This window comes from Odontesthes bonariensis, chromosome 13 (genome assembly GCF_027942865.1).
Source record: "Odontesthes bonariensis isolate fOdoBon6 chromosome 13, fOdoBon6.hap1, whole genome shotgun sequence".
NCBI classification, from domain to species: domain Eukaryota; kingdom Metazoa; phylum Chordata; class Actinopteri; order Atheriniformes; family Atherinopsidae; genus Odontesthes; species Odontesthes bonariensis.
Window position 1 is genome coordinate 38809096 of NC_134518.1, and position 19536 is coordinate 38828631.

General features: G+C 48.2%; 1 protein-coding gene across 2 annotated transcripts in view; it reads left to right on the forward strand.

The window, feature by feature from the left end:
- The first annotated feature begins 1623 nt into the window (after positions 1 to 1623).
- Positions 1624 to 19536, forward strand: part of rnf130 (ring finger protein 130) — a 32343-nt gene continuing 14430 nt past the window's right edge. The window contains exons 1-2 of one of the 2 annotated variants that reach the window (XM_075482059.1): positions 1626 to 2619; positions 2761 to 3055. In XM_075482059.1, the coding sequence (XP_075338174.1) occupies positions 2788 to 3055 (268 nt within the window). In that variant the 5' untranslated portion in view covers positions 1626 to 2619; positions 2761 to 2787. Of the gene's footprint in view, positions 3056 to 19536 lie in introns of both variants that reach the window. The other variant, XM_075482060.1, reaches the window with a different exon arrangement.

Sequence of the window (19536 nt, forward strand, 5' to 3'; positions counted from 1 at the left end):
AGCAGCTGGGCATCTTCCTCTACATTTCAGGAGTTAATCAGCACCCGTCAGCATCCAGTCTGCACCGCCTCTTTCAGGAAACCGTCCCGCTCCGGATCTCTGGGTTTTAGTTGCTTCCTCAGTTATTTCCTGTTCTACTTTCATAGATCCTGATCTCTTGGTTGCTGGTTGTTCTCCCTCAGCTCCTCCTGGTTCTTCCTTTTGTCCCGGCCAGATAATCGCATGCTGTTGTCTTTCAGGAGATCTTTTCCTTCTTTTCCATCAGGTTCCTGGTCCTCGCTCAGTCTGTCCTTTCGTCTCTATTTTTGATCATTTTAGGCCATGTTGCATATTTGCAGCTGTGGGCTTTCCTGATTCATTTAGTTCACAAAACCAAGTCATTCTCTGCAGATCGTTATAGTGAAAGTTCCCCAGTAACTGCTGCTGCCACAATAAAATGTATATAATAAACCTTTATGGAACATTCTTAATACAAAGTGCTGAACGCAGCCATCATTAACTTTCCATTCAACAACAAATCAAACAGATTTCACAGATCTTTGTTGTGAAGAAGGGAAGCACATATAAAATGCACAAAATGCAATGTAAATAAATAAATGTGCACATGAAGCTAATAAAAAAATGCAAATAATAATGATAATACAATTTGGAGAGCTGAGCTCCCTGTGAAAGGTGGACAAAGCAGAGCAGAAGGAACTGGAACAGAGCACCGCAGAGCAGAGTGTAATCACTGAGCCGAGAAAAGGATGCTGTGACAACTGTCGGCACATCAAATGTAATGTAAAGAAATATTACACATGAATGTAAATAATGTATGTAAATAAAAATATAATGTAAAGAAATAATGTAAATAAATAAAAAGCTTGTTGCATATCTGCAACTGTGGGTGCTACAAGGTTAAAATTAAAAACAGACTTCAAACATCTTACTGAAACAGACAAACCTGTTACATTAAATCGTTTGAGTCTAAACACAATTTCATCCAAATGTTTTATTTGATGTCACCAGGTTTGAAACATGTTGAAGTCTTAGTTTTTGTGTTTTCCCATGAATAATGACATGATGTTGTTGTTCATCTGAGGGTCTAACTGTAACTTTTTACTTTTTACTTTTTTACTTTTTACTTTAACTTTTACTATTTTTATTCTCTTGTATATTATTTAGATATATTTTTTATATTTTTGTGTATACAAAGCCAAGAGCTCCTGAACTAAATTTCATTGTGCCTGCATAGTGACAATAAAGATTCTTCATTCTTAACTCCTGCTGAGAAAGATTTTATGTTTTTTTTTAATCAGTTTATCATCCTGACTTCCTATCCCAACAGGATCAAACTCTGAGCCCTGGAACAGGTGACAGGATTTATTGATTATGTTTCAGAAGGCCCACTGATCCGGCCCCCCGGGTGCAGTACTGACCGCGGCCAGCAGGTGTCAGTGCTGTCCGCCTCCACCTGCAGCTGCTCATTAAACAACAACAGGTTCCATCGATCACTGATCACTGATCATTGATCACTGATCAGCTCCTGATCACCGCAGATGGACAGCTCGTGCACGCGCCCCGGCTCGTGCCCTGCCAGCTGATCTCTGCCACCTAAACACGGAGGCTCCTCACACGCCCTTGTGTTGTATCTGGGCATGCGCAGTGCCACCAAACTGGAAGACGGAGAGGCTGAGCTGGAGGCTGCTCACCATGCAGCTCCGACAGGGTCCAAAGAACTGATCACCGACCCCCAGCCGGATCCGACCACCGGAGCCCCCCGAGCCCAAAGCCCCCCGAGCCCGACACCCAGCGGGGCAGCAGCGCAGCGGAGGCGGAGGTCGGAGGGCCGGGAGCCGGTCAGGCTGTCCGCCCGCAGACGGTGAGACAAAGCGGGCTGAAGCAGCTTCCACACGACGTTAAACACCGAGTCACGGAGCCTCACACCGGCTTTAATCCGGCTTTAACCCGACGGACCTCCCCGGATGTAAGGAATGTTTCTGCCGGGGGAAGCTTCCAGGACCCGGAGTCCAGATGTTGGCCTGGTGGTGATGCTCCGTGTTCGGTCAGCTCAGCCCTGATGTCCTCAGAGCGGCTGTGCTGCGCCTGGCAGACCGAACCCAGGGCAGACAGGGCTGCCTGACACATCAAGCATCCAAATCATCTGGGGGAGACCCTGAGGAACATCTGGAGAGCAGGGGAGACCCTGAGGAACATCTGGGGGACAGGCTAAGACCCTGAGGAACATCTGTAGGACAGGCTAAGACCCTGAGGAACATCTGGGGGACAGGCTAAGACCCTGAGGAACATCTGTAGGACAGGCTGAGACCCTGAGGAACATCTGGGGGACAGGCTAAGACCCTGAGGAACATCTGGGGGACAGGCTAAGACCCTGAGGAACATCTGTAGGACAGGCTAAGACCATGAGGAACATCTGGGGGACAGGCTAAGACCCTGAGGAACATCTGTAGGACAGGCTGAGACCCTGAGGAACATCTGGGGGACAGGCTAAGACCCTGAGGAACATCTGGGGGAGACCCTGAGGAACATCTGGAGGACAGGCTGAAACCCTGAGGAACATCTGGGGGACAGGCTAAGACCCTGAGGAACATCTGGAGGGCAGCTGGAAGACCTTCTGAGGTGAGGAACATCTGTAAATGCATCTTTAGGACCTGATGATGAACTTTCAGGGTGTTTTCTGGAGTTGAAGATGATGTGAGGAGGTCTTTGAGCAAACATCTGGAGCAGAAACCGGTTCTGACCGTTTCTCCTTCCTGACAGTTTGGATGTGACAGGAACCAGAACAACATGCCGTCCCACAGCTGGACCTGCCTCCCCATCCCGCTGCTGCTGGTCCTGGTCCAGGTTCTGGTCCGGGCCCGCTCCGTGGCGGCGGCCCGCTCCGACAGGACCATGGTGCTGGAGCAGTACGTGGACGCCACGGTGAACGCCACCGTGCTGGACGCGCGAGGGAACGCCGTCCACATGATGAGCAGCGACGACGGGACGTACGGACAGAACTCGCCCAAAGTTGACACCAGGGGGGTCGTCATCGCCCCGGCAACACATCACGGAGGTACTGACACCTGATCACACACCTGATCACACACCTGATCACACACCTGATCACACCTGATCACACACCTGATCACACCTGATCACACCTGATCACACCTGATCATACACCTGATCACACACCTGATCACACCTGATCACACACCTGATCACACCTGATCACACACCTGATCACACCTGATCACACCTGATCACACCTGATCATACACCTGATCACACACCTGATCATACACCTGATCACACACCTGATCACACACCTGATCACACACCTGATCACACACCTGATCACACCTGATCACACCTGATCTCACACCTGATCACACCTGATCACACACCTGATCACACACCTGATCATACACCTGATCACACACCTGATCACACACCTGATCACACACCTGATCACACACCTGATCACACCTGATCACACCTGATCTCACACCTGATCACACCTGATCACACACCTGATCACACACCTGATCATACACCTGATCACACACCTGATCACACACCTGATCACACCTGATCACACACCTGATCACACACCTGATCACACACCTGATCACACACCTGATCACACACCTGATCACACCTGATCACACCTGATCATACACCTGATCACACCTGATCACACCTGATCACACACCTGATCACACACCTGATCACACACCTGATCACACCTGATAACACACCTGATCACACACCTGATCACACACCTGATCACACCTGATCACACACCTGATCACACCTGATCACACCTGATCACACACCTGATAACACACCTGATCACACACCTGATCACACCTGATCACACCTGATCACACACCTGATCACACACCTGATCACACACCTGATCACACCTGATCACACCTGATCACACCTGATCACACCTGATCACACACCTGATAACACACCTGATCACACACCTGATCACACCTGATCACACCTGATCACACACCTGATCACACACCTGATCACACACCTGATCACACCTGATCACACCTGATCATACACCTGATCACACCTGATCACACACCTGATCACACACCTGATCACACCTGATCACACCTGATCTCACACCTGATCACACCTGATCACACCTGATCACACACCTGATCATACACCTGATCACACACCTGATCACACACCTGATCATACACCTGATCACACACCTGATCACACACCTGATCACACACCTGATCATACCTGATCACACCTGATCACACACCTGATCACACCTGATCTCACACCTGATCTCACACCTGATCACACCTGATCTCACACCTGATCACACACCTGATCTCACACCTGATCTCACACCTGATCACACCTGATCTCACACCTGATCTCACACCTGATCACACACCTGATCACACCTGATCTCACACCTGATCTCACACCTGATCACACCTGATCTCACACCTGATCTCACACCTGATCACACACCTGATCACACACCTGATCACACCTGATCACACCTGATCTCACACCTGATCACACACCTGACCACACCTGATCACACCTGATCACACACCTGATCACACACCTGATCACACACCTGATCACACCTGATCACACAGCTGATCACACACCTGATCACACACCTGATCACACACCTGATCATACACCTGATCACACACCTGATCACACACCTGATCATACACCTGATCACACACCTGATCACACACCTGATCATACACCTGATCACACCTGATCACACACCTGATCACACACCTGATCATACACCTGATCACACACCTGATCACACACCTGATCACACCTGATCACACCTGATCACACACCTGATCACACCTGATCACACCTGATCTCACACCTGATCACACCTGATCACACCTGATCACACACCTGATCATACACCTGATCACACACCTGATCACACACCTGATCATACACCTGATCACACACCTGATCACACACCTGATCACACACCTGATCATACCTGATCACACCTGATCACACACCTGATCACACCTGATCTCACACCTGATCTCACACCTGATCACACCTGATCTCACACCTGATCACACACCTGATCACACACCTGATCTCACACCTGATCACACCTGATCACACCTGATCACACACCTGATCATACACCTGATCACACACCTGATCATACACCTGATCACACACCTGATCACACACCTGATCACACACCTGATCATACCTGATCACACCTGATCACACACCTGATCACACCTGATCTCACACCTGATCTCACACCTGATCACACCTGATCTCACACCTGATCACACACCTGATCACACACCTGATCTCACACCTGATCTCACACCTGATCACACCTGATCTCACACCTGATCTCACACCTGATCACACACCTGATCACACCTGATCTCACACCTGATCTCACACCTGATCACACCTGATCTCACACCTGATCTCACACCTGATCACACACCTGATCACACACCTGATCACACCTGATCACACCTGATCTCACACCTGATCACACCTGATCACACCTGATCACACACCTGATCACACACCTGACCACACACCTGATCACACACCTGATCACACCTGATCACACCTGATCACACACCTGATCACACCTGATCACACCTGATCACACCTGATCTCACACCTGATCACACCTGATCACACCTGATCACACCTGATCTCACACCTGATCACACCTGATCACACCTGATCACACACCTGATCACACACCTGACCACACACCTGATCACACACCTGATCACACCTGATCACACCTGATCACACACCTGATCACACACCTGATCACACCTGATCACACACCTGATCATACACCTGATCACACACCTGATCACACACCTGATCATACACCTGATCACACACCTGATCATACACCTGATCACACACCTGATCACACACCTGATCACACACCTGATCATACACCTGATCACACCTGATCACACACCTGATCACACACCTGATCATACCTGATCACACCTGATCACACACCTGATCACACCTGATCTCACACCTGATCACACCTGATCACACACCTGATCACACCTGATCACACACCTGATCACACACCTGATCACACCTGATCACACACCTGATCACACACCTGATCACACACCTGATCACACCTGATCACACACCTGATCACACACCTGATCACACACCTGATCATACACCTGATCACACCTGATCACACCTGATCACACACCTGATCACACACCTGATCATACACCTGATCACACCTGATCACACACCTGATCACACACCTGATCACACACCTGATCACACCTGATCACACCTGATCTCACACCTGATCACACCTGATCACACACCTGATCACACACCTGATCACACACCTGATCTCACACCTGATCACACACCTGATCACACACCAGATCACACCTGATCATACACCTGATCACACCTGATCACACACCTGATCTCACACCTGATCTCACACCTGATCACACCTGATCTCACACCTGATCTCACACCTGATCACACACCTGATCACACCTGATCTCACACCTGATCTCACACCTGATCACACCTGATCTCACACCTGATCTCACACCTGATCACACACCTGATCACACACCTGATCACACCTGATCACACACCTGATCATACACCTGATCACACACCTGATCACACACCTGATCATACACCTGATCACACACCTGATCACACACCTGATCATACACCTGATCACACACCTGATCACACACCTGATCATACACCTGATCACACCTGATCACACACCTGATCATACACCTGATCACACCTGATCACACCTGATCACACACCTGATCACACCTGATCTCACACCTGATCACACCTGATCACACCTGATCACACACCTGATCATACACCTGATCACACACCTGATCACACACCTGATCATACACCTGATCACACACCTGATCACACACCTGATCACACACCTGATCATACCTGATCACACCTGATCACACACCTGATCACACCTGATCTCACACCTGATCTCACACCTGATCACACCTGATCTCACACCTGATCACACACCTGATCACACACCTGATCTCACACCTGATCACACCTGATCACACCTGATCACACACCTGATCATACACCTGATCACACACCTGATCACACCTGATCTCACACCTGATCTCACACCTGATCACACCTGATCTCACACCTGATCACACACCTGATCACACACCTGATCTCACACCTGATCTCACACCTGATCACACCTGATCTCACACCTGATCTCACACCTGATCACACACCTGATCACACCTGATCTCACACCTGATCTCACACCTGATCACACCTGATCTCACACCTGATCTCACACCTGATCACACACCTGATCACACACCTGATCACACCTGATCACACCTGATCTCACACCTGATCACACCTGATCACACCTGATCACACACCTGATCACACACCTGACCACACACCTGATCACACACCTGATCACACCTGATCACACACCTGATCACACACCTGATCACACCTGATCACACACCTGATCATACACCTGATCACACACCTGATCACACACCTGATCATACACCTGATCACACACCTGATCACACACCTGATCATACACCTGATCACACACCTGATCACACACCTGATCATACACCTGATCACACCTGATCACACACCTGATCACACACCTGATCATACCTGATCACACCTGATCACACACCTGATCACACCTGATCTCACACCTGATCACACCTGATCACACACCTGATCACACCTGATCACACCTGATCACACACCTGATCACACACCTGATCACACACCTGATCACACCTGATCACACACCTGATCACACACCTGATCACACACCTGATCACACCTGATCACACACCTGATCACACACCTGATCACACACCTGATCATACACCTGATCACACCTGATCACACCTGATCACACACCTGATCACACACCTGATCATACACCTGATCACACCTGATCACACACCTGATCACACACCTGATCACACACCTGATCACACCTGATCACACCTGATCACACCTGATCTCACACCTGATCACACCTGATCACACACCTGATCACACACCTGATCACACACCTGATCTCACACCTGATCACACACCTGATCACACACCAGATCACACCTGATCATACACCTGATCACACCTGATCACACACCTGATCACACCTGATCACACCTGATCACACCTGATCACACACTTAATCACACCTGATCACACCTGATCACACACTTAATCACACCTGATCACACCTGATCACACACTTAATCACACCTGATCACACCTGATCACACCTGATCACACACCTGATCACACACCTGATCATACACCTGATCACACCTGATCACACACTTAATCACACCTGATCACACCTGATCACACACTTAATCACACCTGATCACACCTGATCACACACTTAATCACACCTGATCACACCTGATCACACCTGATCACACACCTGATCACACACCTGATCACACCTGATCACACCTGATCACACCTGATCTCACACCTGATCACACCTGATCACACACCTGATCATACACCTGATCACACACCTGATCACACACCTGATCACACCTGATCTCACACCTGATCACACACCTGATCACACACCTGATCACACACCTGATCACACCTGATCACACCTGATCACACACCTGATCACACCTGATCTCACACCTGATACACCTGATCACACCTGATAACACACTTAATCACACCTGATCACACCTGATCACACACTTAATCACACCTGATCACACCTGATCACACACTTAATCACACCTGATCACACCTGATCACACCTGATCACACACCTGATCACACACCTGATCATACACCTGATCACACCTGATCACACCTGATCTCACACCTGATCACACCTGATCACACACCTGATCATACACCTGATCACACACCTGATACACCTGATCACACCTGATAACACCTGATCACACACCTGATCACACACCTGATCACACACCTGATCACACCTGATCACACCTGATCACACACTTAATCACACCTGATCACACCTGATCACACACTTAATCACACCTGATCACACCTGATCACACACTTAATCACACCTGATCACACCTGATCACACCTGATCACACACCTGATCACACACCTGATCATACACCTGATCACACCTGATCACACCTGATCTCACACCTGATCACACCTGATCACACACCTGATCATACACCTGATCACACACCTGATCATACACCTGATCACACACCTGATACACCTGATCACACCTGATAACACCTGATCACACACCTGATCACACCTGATCACACCTGATCACACACCTGATCACACCTGATCTCACACCTGATACACCTGATCACACCTGATAACACCTGATGACACACCTGATCACACCTGATCTCACACCTGATCACACACCTGATCACACACCTGATCACACCTGATCTCACACCTGATCACACACCTGATCACACACCTGATCACACACCTGATCACACCTAATCACACCTGATCACACACCTGATAACACCTGATCACACACCTGATCACACACCTGATCACACACCTGATCACACCTGATCTCACACCTGATCTCACACCTGATCACACCTGATCACACACCTGATCACACACCTGATCATACACCTGATCACACCTGATCACACCTGATCTCACTCCTGATCACACCTGATCACACACCTGATCACACCTGATCACACCTGATCACACACCTGATCACACACCTGATCACACACCTGATCACACCTGATCTCACACCTGATCTCACACCTGATCACACCTGATCACACACCTGATCACACACCTGATCATACACCTGATCACACCTGATCACACCTGATCTCACTCCTGATCACACCTGATCACACACCTGATCACACCTGATCACACCTGATCACACACCTGATCACATCTGATCACACCTGATCACACCTGATCACACACCTGATCACACACCTGATCACACCTGATCACACCTGATCACACACTTAATCACACCTGATCACACCTGATCACACCTGATCACACACCTGATCACACACCTGATCATACACCTGATCACACCTGATCACACCTGATCTCACACCTGATCACACCTGATCACACACCTGATCATACACCTGATCACACACCTGATCACACATCTGATCACACACCTGATACACCTGATCACACCTGATCACACCTGATCACACACCTGATCACACCTGATCACACACCTGATCACACACCTGATCATACACCTGATAACACACCTGATCACACACCTGATACACCTGATCACACCTGATCACACACCTGATCACACACCTGATAACACCTGATCTCACACCTGATCACACACCTGATCACACACCAGATCACACCTGATCACACACCTGATCACACCTGATCACACCTGATCACACACCTGATCACACCTGATCTCACACCTGATCACACCTGATCACACACCTGATCACACCTGATCACACCTGATCACACACCTGATCACACCTGATCACACACCTGATCACACACCTGATCACACCTGATCACACACCTGATCACACACCTGATCACACCTGATCACACACCTGATCACACACCTGATCACACCTGATCTCACACCTGATCACACACCTGATCACACACCTGATCACACACCTGATCACACACCTGATCACACACATGATCACATACCTGATCACACCTGATCACACACATGATCACACCCCTGATCACACCTGATCACACCTGATCACACACCTGATCACACCCCTGATCACACCTGATCACACCTGATCACACACCTGATCACACCTGATCACACACCTGATCACACCTGATCACACCTGATCACACCTGATCACACACCTGATCACACCTGATCACACCTGATCACACACCTGATCACACACATGATCACACACCTGATCACACCTGATCACACCTGATCACACACCTGATCACACACATGATCACACACCTGATCACACACCTGATCACACACCTGATCACACACATGATCACACACCTGATCATACACCTGATCACACCTGATCTCACACCTGATCACACCTGATCACACACCTGATCACACACCTGATCACACCTGATCACACCTGATCTCACACCTGATCTCACACCTGATCACACCTGATCTCACACCTGATCACACACCTGATCACACACCTGATCTCACACCTGATCACACCTGATCACACCTGATCACACACCTGATCATACACCTGATCACACACCTGATCATACACCTGATCACACACCTGATCACACACCTGATCACACACCTGATCATACCTGATCACACCTGATCACACACCTGATCACACCTGATCTCACACCTGATCTCACACCTGATCACACCTGATCTCACACCTGATCACACACCTGATCACACACCTGATCTCACACCTGATCTCACACCTGATCACACCTGATCTCACACCTGATCTCACACCTGATCACACACCTGATCACACCTGATCTCACACCTGATCTCACACCTGATCACACCTGATCTCACACCTGATCTCACACCTGATCACACACCTGATCACACACCTGATCACACCTGATCACACCTGATCTCACACCTGATCACACCTGATCACACCTGATCACACACCTGATCACACACCTGACCACACACCTGATCACACACCTGATCACACCTGATCACACCTGATCACACACCTGATCACACCTGATCACACCTGATCACACCTGATCTCACACCTGATCACACCTGATCACACCTGATCACACCTGATCTCACACCTGATCACACCTGATCACACCTGATCACACACCTGATCACACACCTGACCACACACCTGATCACACACCTGATCACACCTGATCACACCTGATCACACACCTGATCACACACCTGATCACACCTGATCACACACCTGATCATACACCTGATCACACACCTGATCACACACCTGATCATACACCTGATCACACACCTGATCATACACCTGATCACACACCTGATCACACACCTGATCACACACCTGATCATACACCTGATCACACCTGATCACACACCTGATCACACACCTGATCATACCTGATCACACCTGATCACACACCTGATCACACCTGATCTCACACCTGATCACACCTGATCACACACCTGATCACACCTGATCACACACCTGATCACACACCTGATCACACCTGATCACACACCTGATCACACACCTGATCACACACCTGATCACACCTGATCACACACCTGATCACACACCTGATCACACACCTGATCATACACCTGATCACACCTGATCACACCTGATCACACACCTGATCACACACCTGATCATACACCTGATCACACCTGATCACACACCTGATCACACACCTGATCACACACCTGATCACACCTGATCACACCTGATCTCACACCTGATCACACCTGATCACACACCTGATCACACACCTGATCACACACCTGATCTCACACCTGATCACACACCTGATCACACACCAGATCACACCTGATCATACACCTGATCACACCTGATCACACACCTGATCTCACACCTGATCTCACACCTGATCACACCTGATCTCACACCTGATCTCACACCTGATCACACACCTGATCACACCTGATCTCACACCTGATCTCACACCTGATCACACCTGATCTCACACCTGATCTCACACCTGATCACACACCTGATCACACACCTGATCACACCTGATCACACACCTGATCATACACCTGATCACACACCTGATCACACACCTGATCATACACCTGATCACACACCTGATCACACACCTGATCATACACCTGATCACACACCTGATCACACACCTGATCATACACCTGATCACACCTGATCACACACCTGATCACACACCTGATCATACACCTGATCACACCTGATCACACCTGATCACACACCTGATCACACCTGATCTCACACCTGATCACACCTGATCACACCTGATCACACACCTGATCATACACCTGATCACACACCTGATCACACACCTGATCATACACCTGATCACACACCTGATCACACACCTGATCACACACCTGATCATACCTGATCACACCTGATCACACACCTGATCACACCTGATCTCACACCTGATCTCACACCTGATCACACCTGATCTCACACCTGATCACACACCTGATCACACACCTGATCTCACACCTGATCACACCTGATCACACCTGATCACACACCTGATCATACACCTGATCACACACCTGATCACACCTGATCTCACACCTGATCTCACACCTGATCACACCTGATCTCACACCTGATCACACACCTGATCACACACCTGATCTCACACCTGATCTCACACCTGATCACACCTGATCTCACACCTGATCTCACACCTGATCACACACCTGATCACACCTGATCTCACACCTGATCTCACACCTGATCACACCTGATCTCACACCTGATCTCACACCTGATCACACACCTGATCACACACCTGATCACACCTGATCACACCTGATCTCACACCTGATCACACCTGATCACACCTGATCACACACCTGATCACACACCTGACCACACACCTGATCACACACCTGATCACACCTGATCACACACCTGATCACACACCTGATCACACCTGATCACACACCTGATCATACACCTGATCACACACCTGATCACACACCTGATCATACACCTGATCACACACCTGATCACACACCTGATCATACACCTGATCACACACCTGATCACACACCTGATCATACACCTGATCACACCTGATCACACACCTGATCACACACCTGATCATACCTGATCACACCTGATCACACACCTGATCACACCTGATCTCACACCTGATCACACCTGATCACACACCTGATCACACCTGATCACACCTGATCACACACCTGATCACACACCTGATCACACACCTGATCACACCTGATCACACACCTGATCACACACCTGATCACACACCTGATCACACCTGATCACACACCTGATCACACACCTGATCACACACCTGATCATACACCTGATCACACCTGATCACACCTGATCACACACCTGATCACACACCTGATCATACACCTGATCACACCTGATCACACACCTGATCACACACCTGATCACACACCTGATCACACCTGATCACACCTGATCTCACACCTGATCACACCTGATCACACACCTGATCACACACCTGATCACACACCTGATCTCACACCTGATCACACACCTGATCACACACCAGATCACACCTGATCATACACCTGATCACACCTGATCACACACCTGATCACACCTGATCACACCTGATCACACCTGATCACACACTTAATCACACCTGATCACACCTGATCACACACTTAATCACACCTGATCACACCTGATCACACACTTAATCACACCTGATCACACCTGATCACACCTGATCACACACCTGATCACACACCTGATCATACACCTGATCACACCTGATCACACACTTAATCACACCTGATCACACCTGATCACACACTTAATCACACCTGATCACACCTGATCACACACTTAATCACACCTGATCACACCTGATCACACCTGATCACACACCTGATCACACACCTGATCACACCTGATCACACCTGATCACACCTGATCTCACACCTGATCACACCTGATCACACACCTGATCATACACCTGATCACACACCTGATCACACACCTGATCACACCTGATCTCACACCTGATCACACACCTGATCACACACCTGATCACACACCTGATCACACCTGATCACACCTGATCACACACCTGATCACACCTGATCTCACACCTGATACACCTGATCACACCTGATAACACACTTAATCACACCTGATCACACCTGATCACACACTTAATCACACCTGATCACACCTGATCACACACTTAATCACACCTGATCACACCTGATCACACCTGATCACACACCTGATCACACACCTGATCATACACCTGATCACACCTGATCACACCTGATCTCACACCTGATCACACCTGATCACACACCTGATCATACACCTGATCACACACCTGATACACCTGATCACACCTGATAACACCTGATCACACACCTGATCACACACCTGATCACACACCTGATCACACCTGATCACACCTGATCACACACTTAATCACACCTGATCACACCTGATCACACACTTAATCACACCTGATCACACCTGATCACACACTTAATCACACCTGATCACACCTGATCACACCTGATCACACACCTGATCACACACCTGATCATACACCTGATCACACCTGATCACACCTGATCTCACACCTGATCACACCTGATCACACACCTGATCATACACCTGATCACACACCTGATCATACACCTGATCACACACCTGATACACCTGATCACACCTGATAACACCTGATCACACACCTGATCACACCTGATCACACCTGATCACACACCTGATCACACCTGATCTCACACCTGATACACCTGATCACACCTGATAACACCTGATGACACACCTGATCACACCTGATCTCACACCTGATCACACACCTGATCACACACCTGATCACACCTGATCTCACACCTGATCACACACCTGATCACACACCTGATCACACACCTGATCACACCTAATCACACCTGATCACACACCTGATAACACCTGATCACACACCTGATCACACACCTGATCACACACCTGATCACACCTGATCTCACACCTGATCTCACACCTGATCACACCTGATCACACACCTGATCACACACCTGATCATACACCTGATCACACCTGATCACACCTGATCTCACTCCTGATCACACCTGATCACACACCTGATCACACCTGATCACACCTGATCACACACCTGATCACACCTGATCTCACACCTGATCACATCTGATCACACCTGATCACACCTGATCACACACCTGATCACACACCTGATCACACCTGATCACACCTGATCACACACTTAATCACACCTGATCACACCTGATCACACCTGATCACACACCTGATCACACACCTGATCATACACCTGATCACACCTGATCACACCTGATCTCACACCTGATCACACCTGATCACACACCTGATCATACACCTGATCACACACCTGATCACACATCTGATCACACACCTGATACACCTGATCACACCTGATCACACCTGATCACACACCTGATCACACCTGATCACACACCTGATCACACACCTGATCATACACCTGATAACACACCTGATCACACACCTGATACACCTGATCACACCTGATCACACACCTGATCACACACCTGATAACACCTGATCTCACACCTGATCACACACCTGATCACACACCAGATCACACCTGATCACACACCTGATCACACCTGATCACACCTGATCACACACCTGATCACACCTGATCTCACACCTGATCACACCTGATCACACACCTGATCACACCTGATCACACCTGATCACACACCTGATCACACCTGATCACACACCTGATCACACACCTGATCACACCTGATCACACACCTGATCACACACCTGATCACACACCTGATCACACCTGATCACACACCTGATCACACACCTGATCACACCTGATCTCACACCTGATCACACACCTGATCACACACCTGATCACACACCTGATCACACACCTGATCACACACATGATCACATACCTGATCACACCTGATCACACACATGATCACACCCCTGATCACACCTGATCACACCTGATCACACACCTGATCACACCCCTGATCACACCTGATCACACCTGATCACACACCTGATCACACCTGATCACACACCTGATCACACCTGATCACACCTGATCACACCTGATCACACACCTGATCACACCTGATCACACCTGATCACACACCTGATCACACACATGATCACACACCTGATCACACCTGATCACACCTGATCACACACCTGATCACACACATGATCACACACCTGATCACACACCTGATCACACACCTGATCACACACATGATCACACACCTGATCATACACCTGATCACACCTGATCTCACACCTGATCACACCTGATCACACACCTGATCACACACCTGATCACACCTGATCATACACCTGATCACACACCTGATCACACACCTGATCACACCTGATCACACACGATCACACACCTGATCACACCTGATCACACACGATCACACACCTGATCACACCTGATCATACACCTGATCACACATCTGATCACACCTGATCACACCTGATCACACACCTGATCACACCTGATCACACATCTGATCACACCTGATCACACCTGATATCACACCTGATCACACACCTGATCACACCTGATCACACACCTGATCATACACCTGATCACACCTGATCACACATCTGATCACACACCTGATCACACACCTGATCACACCTGATCACACACCTGATCACACACCTGATCACACACCTGATCACACCTGATCACACACCTGATCACACACCTGATCACATCTGATCACACACCTGATCACACCTGATCACACACCTGATCACACCTGATCACACCTGATCACACCTGATCACACCTGATCATACACCTGATCACACACCTGATCACACCTGATCACACACCTGATCACACACCTGATCACACACCTGATCACACACCTGATCATACACCTGATCACACACCTGATCACACACCTGATCACACACCTGATCACACCTGATCACACATCTGATCACACCTGATCACACCTGATCTCACACCTGATCACACCTGATCACACACCTGATCACACACCTGATCACACACCTGATCACACCTGATCACACGCATGATCACACACCTGATCACACACCTGATCACACACCTGATCACACATGATCACACACCTGATCACACCTGATCATACACCTGATCACACCTGATCACACACCTGATCACACACCTGATCATACACCTGATCACACCTGATCACACATCTGATCACACACCTGATCACACACCTGATCAAACACCTGATCACACACCTGATCACACCTGATCACATTGACCGTACAACACTCGGAACATTGACCGAACAACACTAGGAACTTTGACCCAACAACACTCGGAACATTGACCGAACAACACTCGGAACATTGACCGAACAACACTAAGAACATTGACCCAACAACATTCGGAACATTGACCGAACAACACTCGGAACATTGACCGAACAACACTAAGAACATTGACCGAACAACACTCGGAACATTGACCCAACAACACTCGGAACATTGACCGAACAACACTCGGAACATTGACCGAACAACACTAAGAACATTGACCGAACAACACTCGGAACATTGACCGAATAACACTAAGAACTTTGACCCAACAACACTCGGAACATTGACCGAACAACACTAAGAACATTGACCGAACAACACTAAAAACATTGACCAAACAACACTAAGAACATTGACCGAACAACACTAAGAACATTGACCGAACAACACTCGGAACATTGACCGAATAACACTCGGAACATTGACCGAACAACACTAAGAACATTGACCGAACAACACTAAAAACATTGACCGAACAACACTAAGAACATTGACCGAACAACACTAAGAACATTGACCGAACAACACTAGGAACATTGACCGAACAACACTAAAAACATTGACCGAACAACACTAAGAACATTGACCGAACAACACTAAAAACATTGACCGAACAACACTAAGAACATTGACCGAACAACACTAAAAACATTGACCGAACAACACTAAGAACATTGACCGAATAACACTAAGAACTTTGACCCAACAACATTCGGAACATTGACCGAACAACACTAAGAACATTGACCGAACAACACTAAGAACATTGACCGAACAACACTAAGAACATTGACCGAATAACACTCGGAACATTGACCGAATAACACTAGGAACTTTGACCCAACAACACTCGGAACATTGACCGAACAACACTAAGAACATTGACCGAACAACACTAAAAACATTGACCAAACAACACTAAGAACATTGACCGAACAACACTAAGAACATTGACCGAACAACACTCGGAACATTGACCGAATAACACTAAGAACATTGACCGAACAACACTCGGAACATTGACCGAATAACACTAAGAACATTGACCGAACAACACTAAGAACATTGACCGAACAACATTAAGAACATTGACCGAACAACACTAAGAACATTGACCGAACAACACTAAGAACATTGACCGAACAACACTAGGAACTTTGACCCAACAACACTAAGAACATTGACCGAACAACACTAAGAACATTGACCGAACAACACTAAGAACATTGACCGAACAACACTCGGAACATTGACCGAATAACACTAAGAACATTGACCCAACAACACTCGGAACATTGACCGATCAACACTAAGAACATTGACCGAACAACACTAAGAACATTGACCG